Raw genomic sequence first — 22,218 nt, forward strand, 5'->3', positions numbered from 1 at the left:
ATTATTGCCAATTAAATCATGCTTAATTCTTTCTGGAATTTTTTCGAGGAAATAAGCGTTTGAGATTTACTTTGTAATTTTTAATATAGATATTTTGAGTTTTTATGTATTTTTGCCTTCTTGCAAAGTGAGAACTGAATTAATTAAATGAGAAATACTCAATCGTCTGTGAAAAACTGTTTCTTTTTTGTTTTGTTTGCTTAATTTCTTTTATACATAGTTCTAGCTTTAATATAGTATTTGAATAGAACATGTGGCAACGATTAGATAATTCTTTAAATGATATATACATTTTGTGCATTCTGAGTTATAATATGAATGAAATATAATACTGTTAAGTAAACCTAGCACCAGAGTGTCGCTGTGGTAAACAAAGTGAATTTTAAAGAATGCATTTATTCTATTGTGGTTTATGCGCTGTCGGCGAAGTAGGTTTAATTCAATCTAATAAGTTTAAATAAAATGCAAGAAAAAATGCATATAATTTAATATTCCCTACAAGGAATTTATGTGGTGTACACATCAGATTTTTTTGTAGGTGTTTGTTTATTCATTAATGTGTTTGTTTATATTTTTATGTGTTTTTATTTTTGTTTAACTTAAAAAGGGAAAATTCAAGCGAGTAAATTTACACAATTTAAAAATTAGAGTATGCATATATAATATTTTATCTTAAAATTCTAAAAGTTAAATGCTTAAAGTTACATAATTTGGACTTTAACTCTTTCTAGTAACGTCTTTTGCCATTTTTGTTTTTAAATATTCATTTCACTTTTTATTTATTTATTTTTGTTTGAAAAAAATCTCAATTTCAGCTTTAAAAAACTACTTAAAAATTACTAATTTATATAAGTTTTGCAATTTAAAAACCTTAGAAGTTTTGCAATTAGATAGAAAAGAATCATATACGAGGGCTATCCAGAAAGTAGATTACGTTTTGGAATAAAAAAATAAACAAAGTATAGGAAACAAATTTTATTATATACAGATGAAAGCCACACTCAAATACTACTTTTCTACATAGTCACCATACAAATTAAGGCATTTATCGTAGCGATGTACGAGCTTGGAAATTCCTTCGTCGAAAAATTCGGCCGCCTGCGCCTTCAACCACTTCGTTACCTCTTCTTGCCTTCCATCTTGCACAAAACTTGTGGTAACCAAGCTTTTCGCTGATGATTTCGTGCAACAAACTTCGCGAAATTTGTGGAAAACTCAAAGAAAGTTCCGTTATTGTGAAATTTCGATTTTCACGGACTTTAGCATCGACTTTTTCGAGAAGTTCGGCGGTCACTATGCTGGGTCTCCCACTTCGATCTTCGTCGTGAACATTGGTTCGGCCATTTTGAAATCTTATGACCCACTGACGCACTCCACCTTCAGTGATAATGTTGTCCCCATACACTTCACGAAGCTGCCGATAGATTTCTATCGGTTTACAGTTTTTTGCAGTCAGAAACCTTATTACTGAGCGCACCTCGCGGGATTTTCAATTAACGCAGACATTTCAAACCGTCACAGTATCTGAACGGAGCACAGCACGAACCTCTCACTAGCATGGCTAGATGCAGACTGAGCTGCGCAACGCTCTGACCCCAAGATGGCCGCGCTAGCCCCGCCCCTAGCGGACACAGACGGAAACGTAATCTACTTCCTGGATGGCCCTCGTATTTATTACATAACAGTGAATAGTTTAAAAACAAGTAATTTAAATCAGAATCTCTCTAAATCATTTAATAGAAAAAAAGTCATATCAATCATAAAATTTGCAACTATAATACAAGTTCAAAAAATTAAGGAAAAGTCTTTTTCCAAATAATTCCTTCTCTAAAATACCGGATTTACAATCTTATTAATTCACAGTAAGGGAGGGGGGACGAGGACCATAACGAACAAAGTTTCGTTCACATCTAATACCTACAGCAAATGGTTCATTGTGTGCTGCTGCGATAATATTCACGAACAATTTTTGTAATTAAATAGTAATCATAACAATACGATATACTACGAAATCATAGTGCCACCTATTCCAACTGCGCACAGAAATACGAAAAACTAAAGCAAGTCACTATTTTTCCTTGCTGTAGTATTTCGTGAACCGAAGTGGTCCTTTCATTTATATCCATTTACAGTAAAATTTACAACATTTCCATAAATTGGTCAAACATAAACATTCAAGCATATATTACTGCAAACTGACAAAACAGCAGAGTGTGCTATGAAGGATTTCAGCAAGGGTGTGTTTCTTCGTTACATGTATACAAAAAAAATATCTCGCTACACAAGTAATAATAACATTATTGCAAATAATATGATTTAGTATCACAAGAATAGCAGTCATTTTGGGGGGAACAATTTACTACAATATGCAAGTAAGAAACTACATTAAACAACATGGTCTCACATAACAGATCTAATTCATTAATTTTAATTAGTTTCACTAGCAAAGCTTTTGAAAATAGAACTCAAGAAGTAATAATCTCGTGTACTTTTAACTCAATTAACATCCGAGTTATAATTTATAAGTATAACATGGGCATACTATAATATATACAATCCCTTTGTTTTTAAATCATTTTCGATCTACAGCTAATGATAATTTTTGAAGCAGCTGCATGATGCCATTTTTAATAAGCAAACTATGACTCTAATGATTGCATTCTACAAAACATAGAATTTGTCATTAATAAAATAAATGTACTTTAAATAGTTTTCGACACACTTCAATCTGCTTTGCCATGAATAATTGCTTAACATTTCTTAAACAAACAATTTTTGTGTTAATATACAATAATAACAAATTTAAAATTTTGTAAAGTACTGAAGAATCGTAGTAGAGGATTCATAGAATATTCCTACAAAATTCCAAGTATTCTGGAATGGTAACTTTCTCCTCTTATAGATAATACTAACAAAAGCTGTACATTGACAGCAAATTTTTCAATCAGAACTGTAATTAAAAAATGAGTTTGGACATTGTAATAAATTTTACTCTTCTCCATTTAACGCGTTTTGATTAATTCTACCCAAAAGGGCTCAAAAATTTTTCCATGGTGTCACTTCACTGGCTTTCTATGAAATATAAGCAAATTTCTGAATTATTCATACTCTATTACAAAACATACATTTTTTTACACTTCAGTTCGTGAATTTGTAATACATTTTCTGGCATTGGTCTGAAGATGTTTAACGTTTGTACACAATAAAAGAACACAAGATTGCACAGAAATAGCCTCTTCTTCTAAAATGCACATTTCACAGTTTTTTACAAAAATCTTTCTTTTTTTACTTAAACACAGTAAGTGTTTGACAGCAGTTTTTATTGCCTTATTATGTGTTCCTTTATTCTTTCTACTATGTGTTGGTCTTCAGAAAAATATGGCGACCGAAAAAAAGCTGGAATGATGGATAAGAAGCCATTGCTAAATGAACCAATGGGAGCACCCGATTTGGTAAGATCACGCCTTATCATCATTACACGATGGATCACATGTATGGCGCCATTGACAGTTTGCTCATCTGGGTGGATGATACGAGCTTGACGACCTACCTATTCTAACAAAAGTTCACCTAAATTCAAAAGATATTTAAATACATATTTATTTAGTCAATATTTAAATAAATATTTATTCATTCATTTAAACACATAAAACATAATATTATTGAAAGAACACTGTTAACGGAACATTGTTATTTAAATATTAGCTATCCCGAAAGCTAAACAAACATTAACAAAATTTAAATATTAGCTGTAAATTAAGATATTAGCTGAGAAGCTAAATACAGAGATATTGACTAAGTCAATATTTAAATAAGCATTTATTCATTTAAACACAAAGATCAAAATGCTATTAACAGAACACAGTTAGCGTAACATTGTTACATAACAGAACATTGTTATTTAAATATTAGTTTTCCTTATGAAAATTAAGATATTAGCTAAATTGACAGAAAACTTGGAATATCATTAGGCTTACCAGACATCCTCTTTTGACCGGAATTGACCCCATCTGATGATGTGGTACCTACGTCCCAGCCAGTCATTCAGATTTTCCCGCTTATGTGTTCAAATTTTAAAAGTCCAGAATACACATAAATGATATTAATACGAGCCCACAAGAGCTGACAACATTTTACGACACATTCTTTCTGACACTGAGGCATGGGAAAGAAGTTTTGATGAAACAGAAACTTTTATTTGGATATACAGCAGTGAATGAACAGGGTCTGAAATTGAAGCTTCGGGTGAAATTATTAATGAAGTTCTTGCAAATAATGCAGTAAGCATAGATCATCCTTTTGATGAAGTTGATGATTGTAAAGGCTTTTTGGGCTAGCTAGTTTGAAAATTTGGAACGGGATTATTTGGAAAAATAAACACTGAGAAGATGGATGGATATTTTATGGGCATTTCAAAGGAAACATTTGATGTGCACACCACATGGCTTCCTTGTAAATATTAAATTATGCACATTTTTCCTGCATTCCATTTATACTTAACCTAAAATTAAATTAAATCTACTTCATTGATAGTGCATAAAGCAAAATATAATAAATGCATTCTTTAAAATTCACTGTATTTATTTACCATAGCAAAACTCTGGCTCTAGGTTTGCTTAACAGCGTTACGTCTCATTCATTTTATAACTCAGAATGCACAAAAATTATAGCATCTGAAGAACTGCATAATTTCCCTAGTGTTCATTACGCGTAACATTTTTGTATTTGGTGGAAAGTTCTTTCAACATTCTGTCGCCTCGTCCGTGTCCAGTACTCAAATGTGTTTTTATGAAGAATGGGAAATAACTCGGCGTCTGTGACATAGTACTGATGCTTTCTTTAACAGGATAAATGAATGTACTTTTGCTTTCCACAAACAACCCATTCTAGCGATTCAGGGGCCAGTAGTCCGGTGGTTCCTTCCGAGTGGTCGTATTGGCTAGTTCACATCATTTATTAACTTCTGGTAAGTAGTTTCGATTCTTTGAAACGAAAACGAAAATGTATTTCCTACTTTGCCGTTTTGTCATTTAGCATTCCATAGAATGCCTAGGAAGTGTATGAAATATGAATAGTTTCATAGTATAATATGAATAGTTCATTGCCGGCTAGCCTGGAAATATGAATAGTTCATTGCCGGCTAGACAGGAAATACAAATAGTTCATTGCCGGCTAGTCAGGAAATATGAATAGTTCATTGCTGGCTAGCCAGGAAATACGAATAGGTCATTGCCGGCTAGCCAGGAAATATGAATAGGTCACTGCTGGCTAGCCAGGAAATATGAATAGTTCATTGCCGGCTAGTCAGGAAATATGAATAGTTCATTGCTGGCTAGCCAGGAAATACGAATATAGTTCATTGCTGGCATTGCCAGCTAGCCAGAAAATATGAACAGTTCATTGCTGGCTAGCCAGGAAATATGAATAGTACATTGCCGGCTAGCCAGGAAATACGAATAGTTCATTGCCGGCTAGCCAGGAAATATGAATAGTACATTGCCGGCTAGTCAGGAAATATGAATAGTTCATTGCCGGCTAGCCAGGAAATATGAATAGTTCATTGCCGGCTAGTTATAGGTATTGTATACAACTGCCTAGGCATTTTACAGAATGCTGGATTTTATACTTTGCCGGTAACATGAAAATGTAAGATACGAGTTTCATTTTTGTAGAACTACGGATTGATATTTCACGAATCAGCTTCAAGAATTAGATATAAAATATGCAAACTAAAAAATATATATATTTGTAACTCAATGCACATGCATCATATTATGTGAAAAGACGTTTATTTATAAGGCAAAAATTTTATGTAAGAGGATACTAAATAATTTTTCGAACCATTTTGAAAGACGACTAATAGAAAACAAAAAAAGGGAGCTACAGAATTCATCTGACTGCTCTACATTCAAACAAGCACTATTCTGCTGCAAATAACAAGAAATATTAAACATTCAAAAATACAATTGAAATAACCATGGTGAGCAGAGTTCATGCACATTGCTTATTCAACTAATGGAATACATTGCTCACTCCTGAATGCAGCACAAAAAGATGTGAAGTGAAGGCAGGCAAATAGGCAGCCATATTACAATTAACAAAGTGAATGCAAATTACATTGCTTAGCACAATCGAAAAATATGCACGAAGTAAACTGCTCAAAAAAGAGGGGGCACAGTTCTACATCTCCCGTTCTATGGGCCGATTGAGGAAATTCAACTTGCGTTTTTCATGTATCACAAGCTCCACTAAGGATACGCATTAGATTTATATTTAGCATTGTTCTTATATAGCTATCCTGAAACAAAATCGGACTTTCTCTCAAATGACATGCCAATTCGTTTTCATATTTCGATTCAACGACTCAAATTATGCCAAACTGGCAAGTTTTCAACAATTCGAAATTTTGTTTCATTCCAAATAAAATTCGCTCATTTTTTATGATTTATTTTTAAATATTTTTTATAAATTTTTCAAAAACATTTTTAATTATAACCTATAAAATTTTTAATACCTTCATAAAGAAGATGTATTTTTAAGCATACATGCAAAAAATTAGAGTTTTTTATTCAAAATTTCCTAAAACATACGCGAATTTATATATTGGCGCGTTTTGAAATTTGGCATATTTGTTATAAGCGATAATAACACCAAATTTGGGTTAAGACTTTGTTACAATTATTATAAAGTATGAATGATGACTTTTTTCCCCGCTCGTGTACAATGAAAAAAGGGAAAAAATAGATTACTATAAATTAAGAAGTTTGCCAAGTGAGTTACTGTTGGAGCAAACTGAAAAAAATGTGCCAAGATAAATTTTTAAATTTCTCACCAAAAATTGCAAAATTTAATATTTAGGCATAATTTGAGTCCCAGAACCGAAATATGGAAAACAATTGGCTTGTCATTTCAGAAAAAATCTGATTTTGTGTCAAAATACCTGCATTAGAACAATGCTATATATAAATATAAGAGAACCTGCATACAATCCAAGACTTTGTTGCAAAAATTCAGTCAAAATCGAAGACACATATGTGCAAATTGCATCAAATCCAGCAAAGTTCCTCTCCCGGCCTTCACTTATATAACTGTTTGTCTGTTTACTTATGTCACAGATATACAGTCTTCCACTTAAAAAAGTATTTTAAATGAAACCAAATATTCATGTGTTGTCATTTTTAAACGTGAGATATTCTAAATTTCAAAATAAATCATTTTATATATTTCTTTGCATTTTTATTTAGGAAAATTTAGCATTCCTTATTAAAAAAAAAATCTGATGTGAACAAAATATGACTTTCTTGTATGGGGTACATAATACACATTTTTTGCTGCATTTCCATTTATACTTATTTCCTCGAATTTGGGATATATTTCTCATTCATTCAGTTCTCACTTCATGGCAAGGCAAAAATACATAAAAACTCATAATATCTTCATTAAAAATTTAAATATATGAAAAAACATAAAATTAAACTAAATTTGTTTTACTGAAACGTCCCCGTCCCAGGACCCTGCGATTTAGATTATTTGAATCCTGCGATTTAGACCTTGTTATTGGCCGGCGCTGGAATAAAAATTTATAAATTAGAAATAAGCCTACTATCCTATATTATGAAGAACTTAAGACCCCAAAATTATATATTAAATAGAATCGACTATCTTTTTATTACTTTTGAAATTTATCTGCTAAAATTTCAGATTCCACATATGTCTAAAATTTCATGTATATAAAAATTATGCTAGTATATAAAATTTATGCTAAAATTTCAGATTCCACATACCAAAGGGACTTGGCCCCTGTCACTCTTCCAGCCCTACTGTCTTCAATGGATTTAAATAAATTTGCTGGTTTTCCCATCTAGCTGAGGATTTGCAGTATAATGTTAATACGAAAAAAAAAAATTAAAATCTTTCTTTGGGGAATTCCTAACAGATTCTGACTCAGACACTCATAATAAGAAATATGACTAGTATGTAGTTTAGAACTAAATAAAAAATGAAAACATTTTTCAAATGGTTAATCTGAAATATACCTTTCGTACTCAAATTATTTGCAAATCATATTGAATTTGTGTACAGAATAGAATCAACATCAGTAACAGACAGTATATTAAAAATTCTTGGCTTGCACAGAAATGTTCTGTATTTGAAAAACGTTTTTAAAGTTGTTCTTATCTGAAGTTCTTAAACAGACAACTGAAATTTCAAAATTAATTTATTTTTGGTAAGTATACGACACATGAAGAAACATTAAATTTCCTGATATTTAATTATTACAAATAAAAATTGCAAGTAAATGATTACAAATTATTTATAATTACATTATTTAAACATGTACACAACAAAACAATGCTCTAAGAAACAAGAGTTAACTTCAACTTGGAAATTAAGACAAAGAACTGATGTCTAATAAAAGCTCCAAAAATAAAGTCTAATAAAAATTCTAATAACCAAGTTAATTGAAATATTAAAAGAATAGTTAAATTATGAATTAAAAAACATTCAAAATCTTAACTGAAAATGATTAACAGTTCTCTTTATAATATACACGATGATGTACAAAACTTACAGGCTTCGGACGTCGTGGACGGAGCCGGCGGCGCTGCCTTCGGCTTCTCGTCGTTGATGAGGAGTCCTTTAAAAATAGTATATAGTATATAAATATACAAATAGTATATAAATAGAAACTTTCAATAGTTACAACACATATTGCAAATATTTTATATTTGCAATTACATATAAAAAATCTTAAATAGCTGTATGCATTTTGCAGCTGAGGATGGTGGTTCGGTAAAACCATCGAAACTAGTCCTGTGAAAATTTTGTAAATATAACGCTGATTTTTGTTGTTTGACTTCTGAATTAGCTATATGCCGGTTTATATAAAATATTAACATCAAGTTAAACTAAAAACAAAATGAATTACAAAAACATTATCAGCTGCTACAAATGTATCCGAGTTTTTTAATAAACTTTGTGCGCATTTTTTATGAGCTATGTCTCTTCGATTTTGAAAGGAAAATGAAAACTGGAGCTTTAATGAATGGAACATGACTCTTGATATTATTTTGTTATTCTGTATTAATTAAGCATTCAAATAGTTTTACAGATCTGTAATTCTATATGCTTAAAATTGAAAGACATTGTGTTAAAGAAGTACCAGATATATATATATCTACGAGATCAGTGCAGCAATAATGTGCCGCTAAGATATTACATAAAAAAAACCTACAAAGATCTTCTTAGTAACAATAAATAATCAAGAAAATACCTTTCATGTCTTTTGTGTTTAATCTTTCTACTCTTTAGATGTTATAGCTGTAGAGGATGAGAAAGGCAGTTGCACAAACGACGCATTATGTCGGTCATTACTTAAAGTCTCAGATGAGGCTTAAACTCCGTTAGGATACAGAATAAAGTAAATCATTTTCCAAGCTGCTCACAGCTTTACAACAGTGTAAGATATTTTAAGATCTTTGAACTGACTTTCTCACACAGCTTTATAGGAAAATCTTCGGCTATTATTTTATGTTTCTTTACTGCTTCATTTCGATATACTATGAAGAACTTATCCATACACACCTCAAAATTATCTTCTATTAAAAAAAAGAAAAAGAAGATTTCTTGCAATAACCATAAAGGACATTATTTTACATTATTTAAACATTAACATAAATAATGCTCTCAAAAAGCAAGACTTAACTTCAACTGGCAAGTTAAAACTGAGGACCGATGTCTAATAAAAGCTCCTACACTAAGTTGACTACTGACAAAAAAGCTAATAACCAAGTTACATAAAATTTTACATTCATACTCTTAATTGAGAGATACTTATTCTCATTATAATATATATGAAGTATAATATACAAAACTTACTTTAAGTGGTGGGGGTGGAGGTGATTTCACACTCTGTAAAAGTAACAAATATATTTAAACTTTCAATAGTTAACGCACATATTCAAATAGTTCTTAAATTTACAATCAGATGTCAAACATTTACAGCAGTGGTTCTCAACCTTTTACCTAATTGTGCCATCTAAACAAAAATTGAAAACCTTTAGTATCACCACTACAAAGTATTACTAAATTTGTTTGGAATGCCTTCATTTATTATCGTGTTTGCACCCATGTTATGACTGGATACCAGAAAGCCAGGAAAGTCTCTGCTTTCCATCCTGGCATCAACCAAAGACAAAACAAATGCATATTCTTTCTCTAAAGATGTTTATCAACAAATGATATTGACTGAAGGGAAAAAGGGAATGTTAAAAAATATATATTTTAAAGTAAGAAATGCTTTAGTTTTTGGGGAGCAGACATTGTGTGGGTCACTTTTTTTAACATAAATTATATCTGTAAAGTTGGGGTGCGAGTATTACACGAGTGTATACGGTAAATTTTCTTTAAAATTTGAAAAGAGAAACTGCTTAGATAGTATTATGATGTTCAAAGAACCACTGATGATATTCCTGTTTTATAAAAATAGAAACTTTTCCGAGTTTTAAATCTCCATACTAAAAAGAATAATAAATCTGCTAGGAATTTCCTAAACACAATACTCAAGAAAAATACTAAATTCCACTGTTAAAAATACTGCCGTAACAATGAAAATATATTTTGAATGTTTAAAATAAAAATAAATCAAAATTCATGAATTTTTTTTAAAGACATGCTTTAGAGAAATGTTGAGGGGGGAAATTGTTCTTACCTCTTCTGGCCCCCAGAGACTTGCCCTAACTTTAAAAAAAGAAAGAAAGAAAAAAAAAAAAAAAAAAAAGAGAGAGAGAGAGAATTGAATTGTATGTATACAGTGCATGAATAACAAAAATGCATATTCAATAAAAAATTAACATTAACATAGAATCTAACAATGAAATGGATTTGGGGGAAAAACACTTCATTTAAAAAGTAAATAAATAAATAAAAACCAAAATTGTAAACAAATCAAAGGGTAAATTTATTTTAAATTAACAGTACTTCCTCTGTATCATCAGTTCACTCTTACTTTGACACAGATTTTTCTCCTAATTCCATTCATTTCCATTTCAAACAGAAATGGTATTGAGAGACCTTCCCTTTAATAATATCTGTTGTTACTGCATTTTTAGAATATTTATAACAAAACAATACGAAAAGCATAATATAAAGGAGAAAATCAGCATTTAGTCCTTATTTCTTAAAATGCATCTAATTAATAGTTGACTATTTGGCAATGAAATCTATCGACCTTTTAATTTCTTCCAATATTGTCATCAAAATATTGTGGGGTACTTACGAGTTCGTAGATTTGGATTTCGAATAACAACATTTGATGAAGAATGGAAACACAATTTATTAGACAGTATTACTTAGGACAGCTCCAAAAACACGTTTACAGTCATTGAAAAACTACGACAAATAACGCTAAAACAATCAGCAACACAGACTTCAGGCTATAAAGGTGAAGAAAGCCTCACGGTGAAACACCGGAGAATGGCTCCCGACTCGGTTCGTTCTCGGAACTCTACGTACTATCGAGACTATCCGAGCTACGAATCGTGATGCACTTGATGCATCAACTCACAATACTCGGACTAGACACCTCGACGTTAGAATACATCAACTCGATAGACTACGAGACACTCCTACTTCGCATACCAGCAGGGTTATATAGCTTTTGGGTTGCCTTCAAGAACATTCATGTCAAACCGGTAAGAATTTGTTCTAGAATGTTCTCCGTCAGTCCATGGCATATTGCCAACTTTGTCGGCATGTGGAAGATTTTGTGCCAAGGCAACTAACCTGCTTTCCCTTGCCACTTTCTGGCAACCCTAAATCCGCCTTGCCCTATCTTACTGCAGCTGAACATTTTGTAAGAATATTAAATATATTTTCAAACATTCATTTCAACAGTTATACCAAAGTTTTAACTGAAAGCAAGTTTTCTGCTTCAAATTAACCAAAAATTTAAAGAGCACAACAAAGTATTTTTATAACATTAATCCCAAAATGAAGTTTTACAACTTTCTTAATAGTATTCACAACTCACAGCACTGCTTCTTTATTACCATTCAAAAATCAGTTAAACGTGTTCATGCGTTATACCCAAAACCTATTATAAATAGGAATGTTTGAACTTATGTTATTTATTATTAAGTTTTCATGGCTTTATTTTTTCATATTTGGGATACCAACGTTAAATGAAAAAACAAAGCTTCATTATGCTACTGAATGAATAGCAGTTTTTGAAAGATTTTCTCCATGTTTAGAAAATGCATATTTAAGTAACGGAAAATGCAAATGTTCGTGTGCCTGGTTTTTCGGGCGAAGGACTATGATATTCAAAATTGGATGACTCTAGGTTACTGAGAAACATGCATACATTCATGCATATTATTCATTATTTAATGTCTTTAACGCTTTGCGGCACAGTGTGTCCGGTGTGGACACACCTAAAAACTTCCTTCTGTATGCACAGAAAAATTGAATGAAAAAGGATTTATAGGTTACTCTGAACCTTCTTTATTTATAGTAGATGGCAGCTCAACACAAACCAGCCCATATATCTTAGCCATGTTTAGTTTTAAGACCCTCATTTTTCAAAGAGATCTTCCAATTTTTTTTTTTAGGGTATAAAAGGAATTGTTTGAAAATAAATTTCTGTTATTCTTTTGGCTGTATGGTAATCTCCTTATTCTATATTAGTTTTAATGTTTAACCTTGAAATCTGAAATAAAATCAAACGGTAAACCCTAGGTGTGCCCAGACCGAGCTCACCGATAATCTAGGACAACTGAGAGTCTGTATTCTTTGTTTCTCTGCATCTCATCGGTCAGTTCATAGACAACAATGTTCGTTTCAGAATTCTTTTTGAAACTCTATTCAATCAGTGTGCCTACTTTGGGCACACCCACAGAATTAAACAATAAGTGCTATCTTCACAACTCTCTAGGCCTAGACTGCCGATCTTTTATTTTTTTTAATCAAAACTCCAACTTTAAAAGGTAGCGTGCTGGAAAGGGTTAATGAATATGCCAAACTTCAAAACGCGCCAAAATTTCAAAAAAGTCACGTATATATTAGGAAATTTTGAATAAAAACTTTCATTTTTTGCAGGTATTCCAATTTTGTCTCAAAATATTTATGCTAGAAGAATGCTATATATAAATCTAATACATGTCAAGTCGCGCTTTTGAGACATGGAAAACATAAGTTAAATTTCGACCATCGGTCCAATAGAGCAGAAGATATAGAACTGTCCCCCCTCCCTTTTCGGGGGGGGGGAAGGTGTACATTAGTTAATATATAATAAAAAGCGATATTAAGAAAACAGAATAAAAATTCATGATTTCATTATATTTGAGTGCAATGAAATTCATAATGCAGTACAAAGTCCGAAATCCGGAATGGTCGGGACTTCAGCGATTCCGGATTTGGGATTTTTCTGGACAACAGATCATCAATTTAAATCTGGTAAGATGGCATGCAAAAATTATACAATTAAAAATATGAAATCATAATTTATGAAATAAAGAATAATTATGATCTAAAGGGTATCAAAATTTACAAAAAAAGCTCAATATTTATTTGTTTGCTTTATTAAACATTTCTTTCAATGTAAGTTGTTTAAATTTATGTTTAATGGACATCAAAACATGCTTTGCTTTGTAGATCCTTTGGCAAATCCAGAATTGGAAACTCTTTTCGACATAATCGACAGTTCAAGCTTAGTTTTTATAAAATTGCCGTAATAATAACAGTCTGCAAAAAATAATAAGCTGGATCAAATTAGAAGATCAGGGAGCAGTGCAGTCTGCTACATTAATTGAATGATTATCTTTATTAATTAGAATCAATAAAGATAATTTTAGCCTAGCTTAATAGCGTCCATTATAGATTATTGGCTATGTATCACAAGATTGGCAACGAAAGCCAAGTTGTTTCGCTAAATTTTGTCTAGCTCCTATTGCATATTGAATTAAGCCTGAATTGTATTAGTTTAGCTATTTACTACACCTATGTTTATTTCTTGCACATGTTTCAAACTAATCCGAGTCCTGAATAAATGTTAAGGCTTTATCTAGGGCTGGGGCTGGATACCACCTGGTACAGTCTCTATGGGTTCTAAATTCTGCTACAAAGCACTTTCCTAAGTTCTAAATTTTCACCATGCGTAAACTTTGGATCCCAGTGCCTTCCCTAAATCATAAAAACTTCTCATCCCTTAATTTTGCCCCTTGGTGCTTCCCCAAATTCCAAAAATTTAGTCTTCCCTAAATTCTGTCGATGCTTCTGGGCTTATGGTGAATAACACATCAGTTATTCTTAATTAAAATAGCACTAAATGTAATCTTTTGGCCTATGAGTTTCATTAATAAAATCTATTTTTAGCATATGAAAAGAAATTTTCATTGAATTTTTTCTCGTCAACATTTCTTAGAGCATTTAAAAATCTATAATCACTGCCAAGCATAATGTTAGCATAAACGTTTGCCGTACTCTTGTTATTATTCAATTATTAATACAAAAAAAAGTTTACACATCACAGCATGAGTTATTACTGAAACTGTCATTTATTGATAAACATGCAGTGATGAAAGCAAAATATAATAAATAATGACTCGCCAGGTCGGCATCAGGGATATAAAATAGGTGAATGTTTCAGTTTGAGATGTATGCCAAGCAGATACTCAGCTACGGAGCCAATTAATCAATCTCACAAATTTATGCTTACATGATTGTTTTTCCATAACGAGGTATTTTATTTATTGCCTAAGTGAAATTAAGAATTGGAATTTTTAAGCGAAAATCTCCACACCTTTTATTATGGAAGGAAAAATCAAATGCACATGTGTAAAGCATTAATAAATAATAATAATAATAATAATAAAATGTTTGTGGCTTTGAAATCTGGCTTTTAGATCATTCCGGATAACGGACGTCCAGATTTCGGACTTTGTACTGTAAATGATAAAAAAAGTTTCATTGTGCAACAATGAACATTAACAAGTGCAGGTTTTAATGTACAAAACTTAGTACCACGTATTGGTTTCAAAAACCATATGAAATAATCACAGTAATCTACCATTAAACTAAAATGTAGACTACATATTGTGGGGTTCTGTTTATTTTTACTAATACTTATTTTACATTGTGAACCTTTCCTGAATTCCCTTAGCTTTCCCCCACATTGCAAACAAAGTAGGGTGAACGAGAGTATTTAGGATAAAAGGTTAGATGGTGTTTTTGCTATTGTGAATGCATGTTTAACCTTCCAGCATGCGCACTATGCACAAAGTTTACGACAAATTCGGTTTTTAATGCATACTTCTCGCATATGGCGGCTGAGACGTCTGAATGTCATTCCTATTTCTCCTTTCAACCCTTCCCCACATCATGGAATACGCCAACAGGAAGTCATATGACATTTTTGTTTTATTACTGGGCTTTTGCGCTATGTGGCAGCTTCTTCGTAAAAGTTACGACATGCGCATGGTTGTGGCTGAAAATTAGGAAAGTATTTTTTTCTCAAATATTTTGTAATTTTGTTATTAATTGACGTGTATTATTTTAATTTGTATAAATTTGACTCTATAATTTTTATATCGGTTTTCACAGGAAAAAAAAAAAAAAAAAAGTGCAACCAGCTGATTTTGCTTGCATTCTTCAAGAATTATCTGATGAAGAAAAAGAAACCTTTGGATGCGAGAATAATAGCGATAGGTGTAAGGAAAATATAGAGATAAATAATATCAGCTGTAAATCTGAACATTATATTTCAGATGATGATAGTAATAATGATATAGAAAAATGGAAGGATGATGATATATTCCACGGATGGCCAAAGTGCGGCTCGCGAGCCTGATATGGCACTTGCAGACAATTTGTGTGGCTCGTGCATATAAAACATATGTATGAAATATGGTAAACAAACTTTTAGAAAATCTAGATGTGTCCAAAAAGAAGTAATTAATTAGTTTAGACTCTTTTTACAAAGTTATCATGGATCTCTTTCTATTTAGAACCTCCTCCACTAATTCTATAATGATGTAAATATGAACTTGTGGCTTTTAGAAAATCTAGATGCGGCTCTCGAACATTCCTGAAATCAAACGTGCGGCTCTTACTGACATAAAGCTTGGCCAACCCTGATATATTCTATGTTAGGGAGGATAAATCTTCTAAGTGGCAAAATCAGAAGTAGACAAACTGCTCAAAGACAAACAAGATGAATATTGTGAGCGTTATCTGGTCTAAAACACTATGCCAAGGAGGTTGTAATATCTTGTTATTTAATAAATAAGTATAATTATTGTTGAAGTGGCAACGGCATATTTGTATCAAACCATTACTCAGCAACGAGAGATATTGTTAAAAAAAGATTAGTATTCTGAAGATTTTACAGCTAGGAGTAGGATGAAAATTTTGCCACTTAAGAATTGTATAAAATTTGTCTAGCACCGTGAACTAGAAATAAAATTTATGTTCTACTAAGAAGATTGTCTGTTTTGTAAATTACTGCAAAATACATTACAGTCTTAATAAATTGGAGGTTCCACCGAGATACTGGAAATAAGGAGTGCAATTATCAATTTCGATGGTGCTGGTCTCCTAATCCCAGAAATTTACTGAATTTTTTAGAACAAGTTTGCTAATACCAATTGCCAAGTTTTTTTTTTTTATTTCAAGGAGAAATGGATGTAAGAAGTCTGCCGTTATAAAGCCAGATTTTAAGCGGATCATTCAAAGGTTATCTTCTGTAACTTGCGTCTGAGCAAAAACTGTCAAAAATAGGATACTGCTGATCTCTGAAGATAAGATTAACTTTTGGTTTTCTTAAAAAAAGCTTTTATTGAATTTTAATACTTTATTTCAGAATTATAGTTTATCGTGTAAGATTTTGTTTAAAATAACTGACCCACAAATTATTCAGCTTAAATTTATAATTGATATTCGTGGTAAAGAAGTATTTTGAAATTATTATTTATGCTTTACTTTTATTTGTATTGAAATTTTATGTTGATAATTGATATGTGTAAGCCATCCCGGCATTTATATATATATATATATAAACTGCTGAGTTTTTGAATTTGTTGCCAAGCAGGCGCGTGAAAATAGGTAGTAACGTCAAACTGACGTAGAGTGAATTGATTATACTGCAGAATTGGCAAAGTCTAAGTTCTCGCCATCCAGGCGTGTGGTAGATAGTAACGTCATCCCGACGTATTACAGATTGTATATTCTAAAAGTTGTATTGCCAAACTGGCAAAAATTGTTTTTGTTATTGCCAACCAGGCGTGGAGATAGATAGTAAAATCGTCAAACTGACGTTGGTAAAATTCCATTGTATTGCCGAACTGGCAAAGGTGTTTATATAGTTATAGCTAACGAGGCTTGTGAATAGTGAGTTAAAATGTCAACCCGACATAGTATTAAATTATTTTGTGCCAACCTGGCAAAGTTGTTTAAATAATTCTCTCCAATTGGTTAGTGTGAATTTCGTATTCGAGAAATTAAATCTCGCCAGAAATTATATATTTTTAATACAAGTACGAGCTTTTAGATTGAATTTCAAAAGGAAGCCTATTAAAAGTAACTTGTGTCAACATGTCATTCTTAGCTAGGAGTAAAAAACAGGATTTAAAAGCACTAGCAGAAGAGTTAGGTTTAACCGTGAAACCTGAATTTAAGATTGCTCAGTTGCATAAACTGATTACTGAAAGTCCCGATTATGATGAGGAGTTTACTTGAGAACTACTGGCTGCAATTAGAGGAGAAAGGGAACGAAAAGAAGAATGCGAAAGAGAAGAAAGAGAAAGAGAAAAGGAACGCAAAAGAGAAGAAAGAGAAAGAAGAGAAGAACACGAAAGAGAAGAAAGAGAAAAGGAACGCAAAAGGGAAGAAAGAGAAAGAAGAGAAGAACGCGAAAGAGAAGAAAGAAGAGAAGAACGCGAAAGAGAAGAAAGAGAAAAGGAATGCAAAAGAGAAGAAAGAGAAAGGGAACGCGAAAGAGAAAAAAGAAAAGAAGAGCTTGAAAGAGAAGAGCGAATTAGAGCCTTTGAGCTACAAACTTCAGCTGGAAGCAATGGCTGCCACAGCACAGCCGGCAGAAACTACGCAGTTACCTGAGCAGCCTTTAAAAATCAGAATTCACGATGTCATGCCACGTTTCAACCCTAAAGAAGATGAAATAAGTTTATTCCTGGTGTTATTTGAGCATCAAGCTAAAATAATGAATATACCTGCTGAAAATCAAGTGACTCAACTTATTTCATTACTGCCTCCTGACATTGTTCAGCTTATTGCTAGAGAACCAGAAGAGGAAGCGAAAAAGTATGAATATGTAAAAACTTTACTGTTACAACGATTTAAATTGACTGCGAAAAAATTTCGACAACTATTTAATAAACACCAAAAATCTACTGAAAGTACTTGGTATGATTTCTACTATGAATTAAAAAATTATTTAGAAGGATGGCTTAACAGATTAAACATTAAAACTTTTGAACAGCTAAAAGATCTCATGCTGGTTGATCAAATAAAAAAGCGTACTTCTCCTGATTTCAAAGAACATTTTATGGATCAATGGACAACCATCATTTCACCTACTGAAATGGTTAAGAAAATTTTGAAGATGTGAGAAAAACAATAAAACCGAAATTTTCTACCAATCAGACTGAGAAATTTAACAAAGGATCATTTAAATCGCGTTATGATAATTTTGTGAAAAAAATAGAGCATCCACCTCATTTTAAGCATTCTGATAGATGGGATGATTCAAAATACAAGAAAGATCATCAGCAAAGGTATCAGTTCCAAAAAAAAATAAAAAAAAAAAAAAAAAAAAACCAAGAAAATTTATATGACAAAAGATATCAACCACGATGTTTCGAGTGTGGATCATATGAACATTTTAAGCCTCAGTGTCCTCGCTTAAAACCAAATGAAAAGGTAAATTGCGTATCTTCAAATGATGATTTGTTAGAGACATATACAATTAACGGTTTAGTGAATGAGTATGAAATGCCTATTCTTCGAGACACAGGAGCCACCGTTGATGTTATTTCTCGGAACTACATAGATAACGCAAAAATGACTGGAGAACATGTCTGGGTACAATATCTTTTAAATGACCATTTAGTGTGTCTACCGTTAGCGGAAGTTGAAATTAATTGCGAACTTGGTCATATAAAGACAAAGGCAGCTGTTGTTACAAATGATCCAGGCAGATATGTATTGGGTAACAAAACTGCCCAATTGTTCAAAAGTAAATCATTCTTAAATTTAGGAAAAATAAATGCGGTTTTGACACGATCTCAAGTAAAAGGATCTCCTGAAGATGATCGAAGCAGATAAATTGAAATGGAGAAACTAGAAGAATTGACGTTTATTGACACTGACGAAGATATTTTACCGCAAGCTGATGAGGAAGACAAGGAAATTAAGAAAGTGATTAATGTTAATTCAAAGGAATTAATTGAATCTCAGCATCAAAGCAGAGATCTAGCGTCATTGCTTAACGAAGCTAAAAATGAAAATTCCAGCAAGACAAATGATTTCAAAGTAAAAGAAAACGGATTGTTGGTGAAAAGGAAAATAGATAAAAATGGAAATGAAAGGGAATTAATTGTTATTCCTGAAAAATATAGGGATCAAATAAAGTCATTATGTCATGATAGCACATCTGGACATTTAGGCGTTGTGAAAACTAAAGATAGATTAACAAGATACTTTTACTGGGCTAATTGCTATAAAGAAATAGAAGAGTATGTTAAAACTTGCGATACACGTCAAAGAGTGGGAAAATCTAATGATAAAGCCAAAGCACCTTTGACTTTAGTACCAATTATTGCAGAAGTATTTTCAAAAATTAACTTTGACGCATGCGGTCCTTTACCAATAACACCGAATGGCAATAGATATTTAATTACAGCTATTTGTTTAGCTTCAAAATATCCGGATGCTGTACCTGTTCCTAATATTGGCACAACGTCAGTAATTGAAGCCGTGTTACAAATATTTAGTAGAATGGGTTTCCTGAAAGAAATACAAACTGATCAAGGTACCTCCTTTATGAGCAATCTAGCCATAAAATTTGTAGAAAAATTTGGAATAAAAGAAACTAGAAGCTCAGTACACCATCCGCAGAGCAACCCTGTTGAAAGATTTCACCGAACAATCAAACAAATTTTAAAAGTTTTATGTATCAAAGCAGCCCCTGAGTGGGAGAAGCAAGTTCCCGCAGCTCTATTTGCTTTAAGAACAATAACGCACGAGAGTACGGGATTTACACGTGCAGAATTAGTATATGGTCGAAATCTTAGAACACCTGTAACATTATTATATGAACAATGGATGAATCCTAAAGACATAGGTAATTAATGTTGTTGAAAACGTTTTTCAATTGATAAATCGGTTAAAAAGATGCAAAGAGCTGGCTACAGATAAAATGCTGGAAATGCAAACCAAAAGAAAGGTGTGGTACGATCGTAAAGCTATAAAAAGAGAATTCTCTGAAGGGGATTTAGTATTAGTTGTATCAACGAATAAACCAAACAGACTAGCAGTTGAATGGAAAGGTCCTGGGAAGGTTGAGAAGAAATTATCCGAAACTAATTATGTTGTGAGTTTCGAAGAAAAAAATGACTTTAACCAAGTCTACCATGTTAACATGCTAAAACCCTATCATAGATGAGCAGAATCGGTTAACCTTATGATTACAGAAGATCAGTCTGAAATTGATGATATGGAGGAAAATTTCCCAACAATTGACTCTGAACCAACATTGTTCGATTTTGAGGACATCAAAGAAAACAGCTCCTTAAGTGATAAGCTAAATGAACAACAGATTCAAGAATTGCATGATATGCTGCTGAAGTTTTAAAAAATCTTTTCTAATAAACCTGGAAAAACTCATTTAATAACGCATGATATTCAATTGACAGAAAACACCCCAATCCACTGTAAACCATGCAGAATGTCTCCTAGACAAACAGATATATTAAAAACAGAAATTGATAAAATGCTTCAGCATAAAATAATTTAAATAGGAGATTCAGATTACACTTTTCCTATGATTTTAGTAGAAGTAGCAAGGAGGGATCCAAGACCTTGTATCGACTATAGAAAATTGAATAAATTGACTAAAACACAATTCTTCCCCTTGCCTTACATCGAACAACGAGTAGAAACGGTAGCAGGCGCAAAATATATAACTCTTTTGGATTTAACAAAGGGATACTGGCAAATACCTTTAACACCTAATGTTCAAAGATTAGCCACTTTTGTTACAAGTTTTGGCACATTTAGACCTCTACAGATGCCTTTCGGACTTAAAAATGCACCATTTTCATTTAGTAAAATGATGCCGAAATCCTTCACGGTTGTGAAAACTTTGCTGTTCCACATTTAGATGACGTGGCAATCTTTTCAAACACCTGGGAAGAACATCTAAGTCACCTGAAAGCCGTTTTGTCCAAAATAAAGGACGCTGGTTTAACTATTAAACCAATAAAATGTAAATTTGCTCAAGATAGAGTAAAATATCTAGGACATATTGTAGGTCGTGGTATAAGAATGCCAAGTGAAGTGAAAGTAAAAGCTATTCTTGATTTTCCAGTGCCATCTACAAAAAGTCAAGTCAGAGCATTTTTAGGATTAGCGGGATATTCTAATCATTACATTCCCATGTTCTCATCTATCGCAGCACCTTTAACAGAAACTTTGAAAGGAAACTTAAAGAAAGGGAAAATAAATTGGACAGAAGAGTGCACAAAAGCATTTGAAGAGCTAAAGTTCAAAGGCCTGTACTACATGCACCTGATTTCAATAAGGAGTTTATTTTGCAAACTGATGCGTCAAACTCTGGTATGGGTGTCATTTTAGCTCAAAAAGATGAACGAGACAATCAACATCCAGTATTATACCTCAGTAAGAAGTTTACAGAAACTGAAAAAAAGTACTGCACCACAGAAAAGGAATGCGCCGCCATAATATTTGCTGTAAAGAAACTTCAATGTTATTTAGACGGGCATACTAAATTCCTCATCATGACCGATCATAATCCCTTAGTTTGGCTCAAAAATAATGCGAGTCTAAATCCACGACTTATGAGATGAGCACTGGTACTACAACCCTACAATTACACGATCGTTCATCGAAGTGGTAAAAACCATAAAAATGTAGACGCATTAAGTCGTACTCCCTGGCCTGATTAAATAATTTGTTTCTCTATGT

At 32.3% G+C, this 22,218-nt stretch overlaps 1 protein-coding gene across 2 annotated transcripts in view; it reads right to left on the reverse strand.

The window, feature by feature from the left end:
- Positions 1-1,719: 1,719 nt before the first annotated feature.
- LOC146997133 (uncharacterized) overlaps positions 1,720-22,218 on the reverse strand; it is a 60,548-nt gene continuing 40,049 nt past the window's right edge. The window contains exons 7-10 of one of the 2 annotated variants that reach the window (XM_085816742.1): positions 10,712-10,740; positions 9,880-9,912; positions 8,573-8,638; positions 1,720-3,570 (exon numbers count right to left, since the gene is read on the reverse strand). In XM_085816742.1, the coding sequence (XP_085672868.1) occupies positions 3,556-3,570; positions 8,573-8,638; positions 9,880-9,912; positions 10,712-10,740 (143 nt within the window). In that variant the 3' untranslated portion in view covers positions 1,720-3,555. Of the gene's footprint in view, positions 3,571-8,374; positions 8,639-9,879; positions 9,913-10,711; positions 10,741-22,218 lie in introns of those variants that run through there. The other variant, XM_085816740.1, reaches the window with a different exon arrangement.

The sequence above is a fragment of the Stegodyphus dumicola genome, chromosome 5 (assembly GCF_044657685.1).
Source record: "Stegodyphus dumicola isolate Sdum_Otavi_A_Nest chromosome 5, ASM4465768v1".
In the NCBI taxonomy this organism is placed as follows: domain Eukaryota; kingdom Metazoa; phylum Arthropoda; class Arachnida; order Araneae; family Eresidae; genus Stegodyphus; species Stegodyphus dumicola.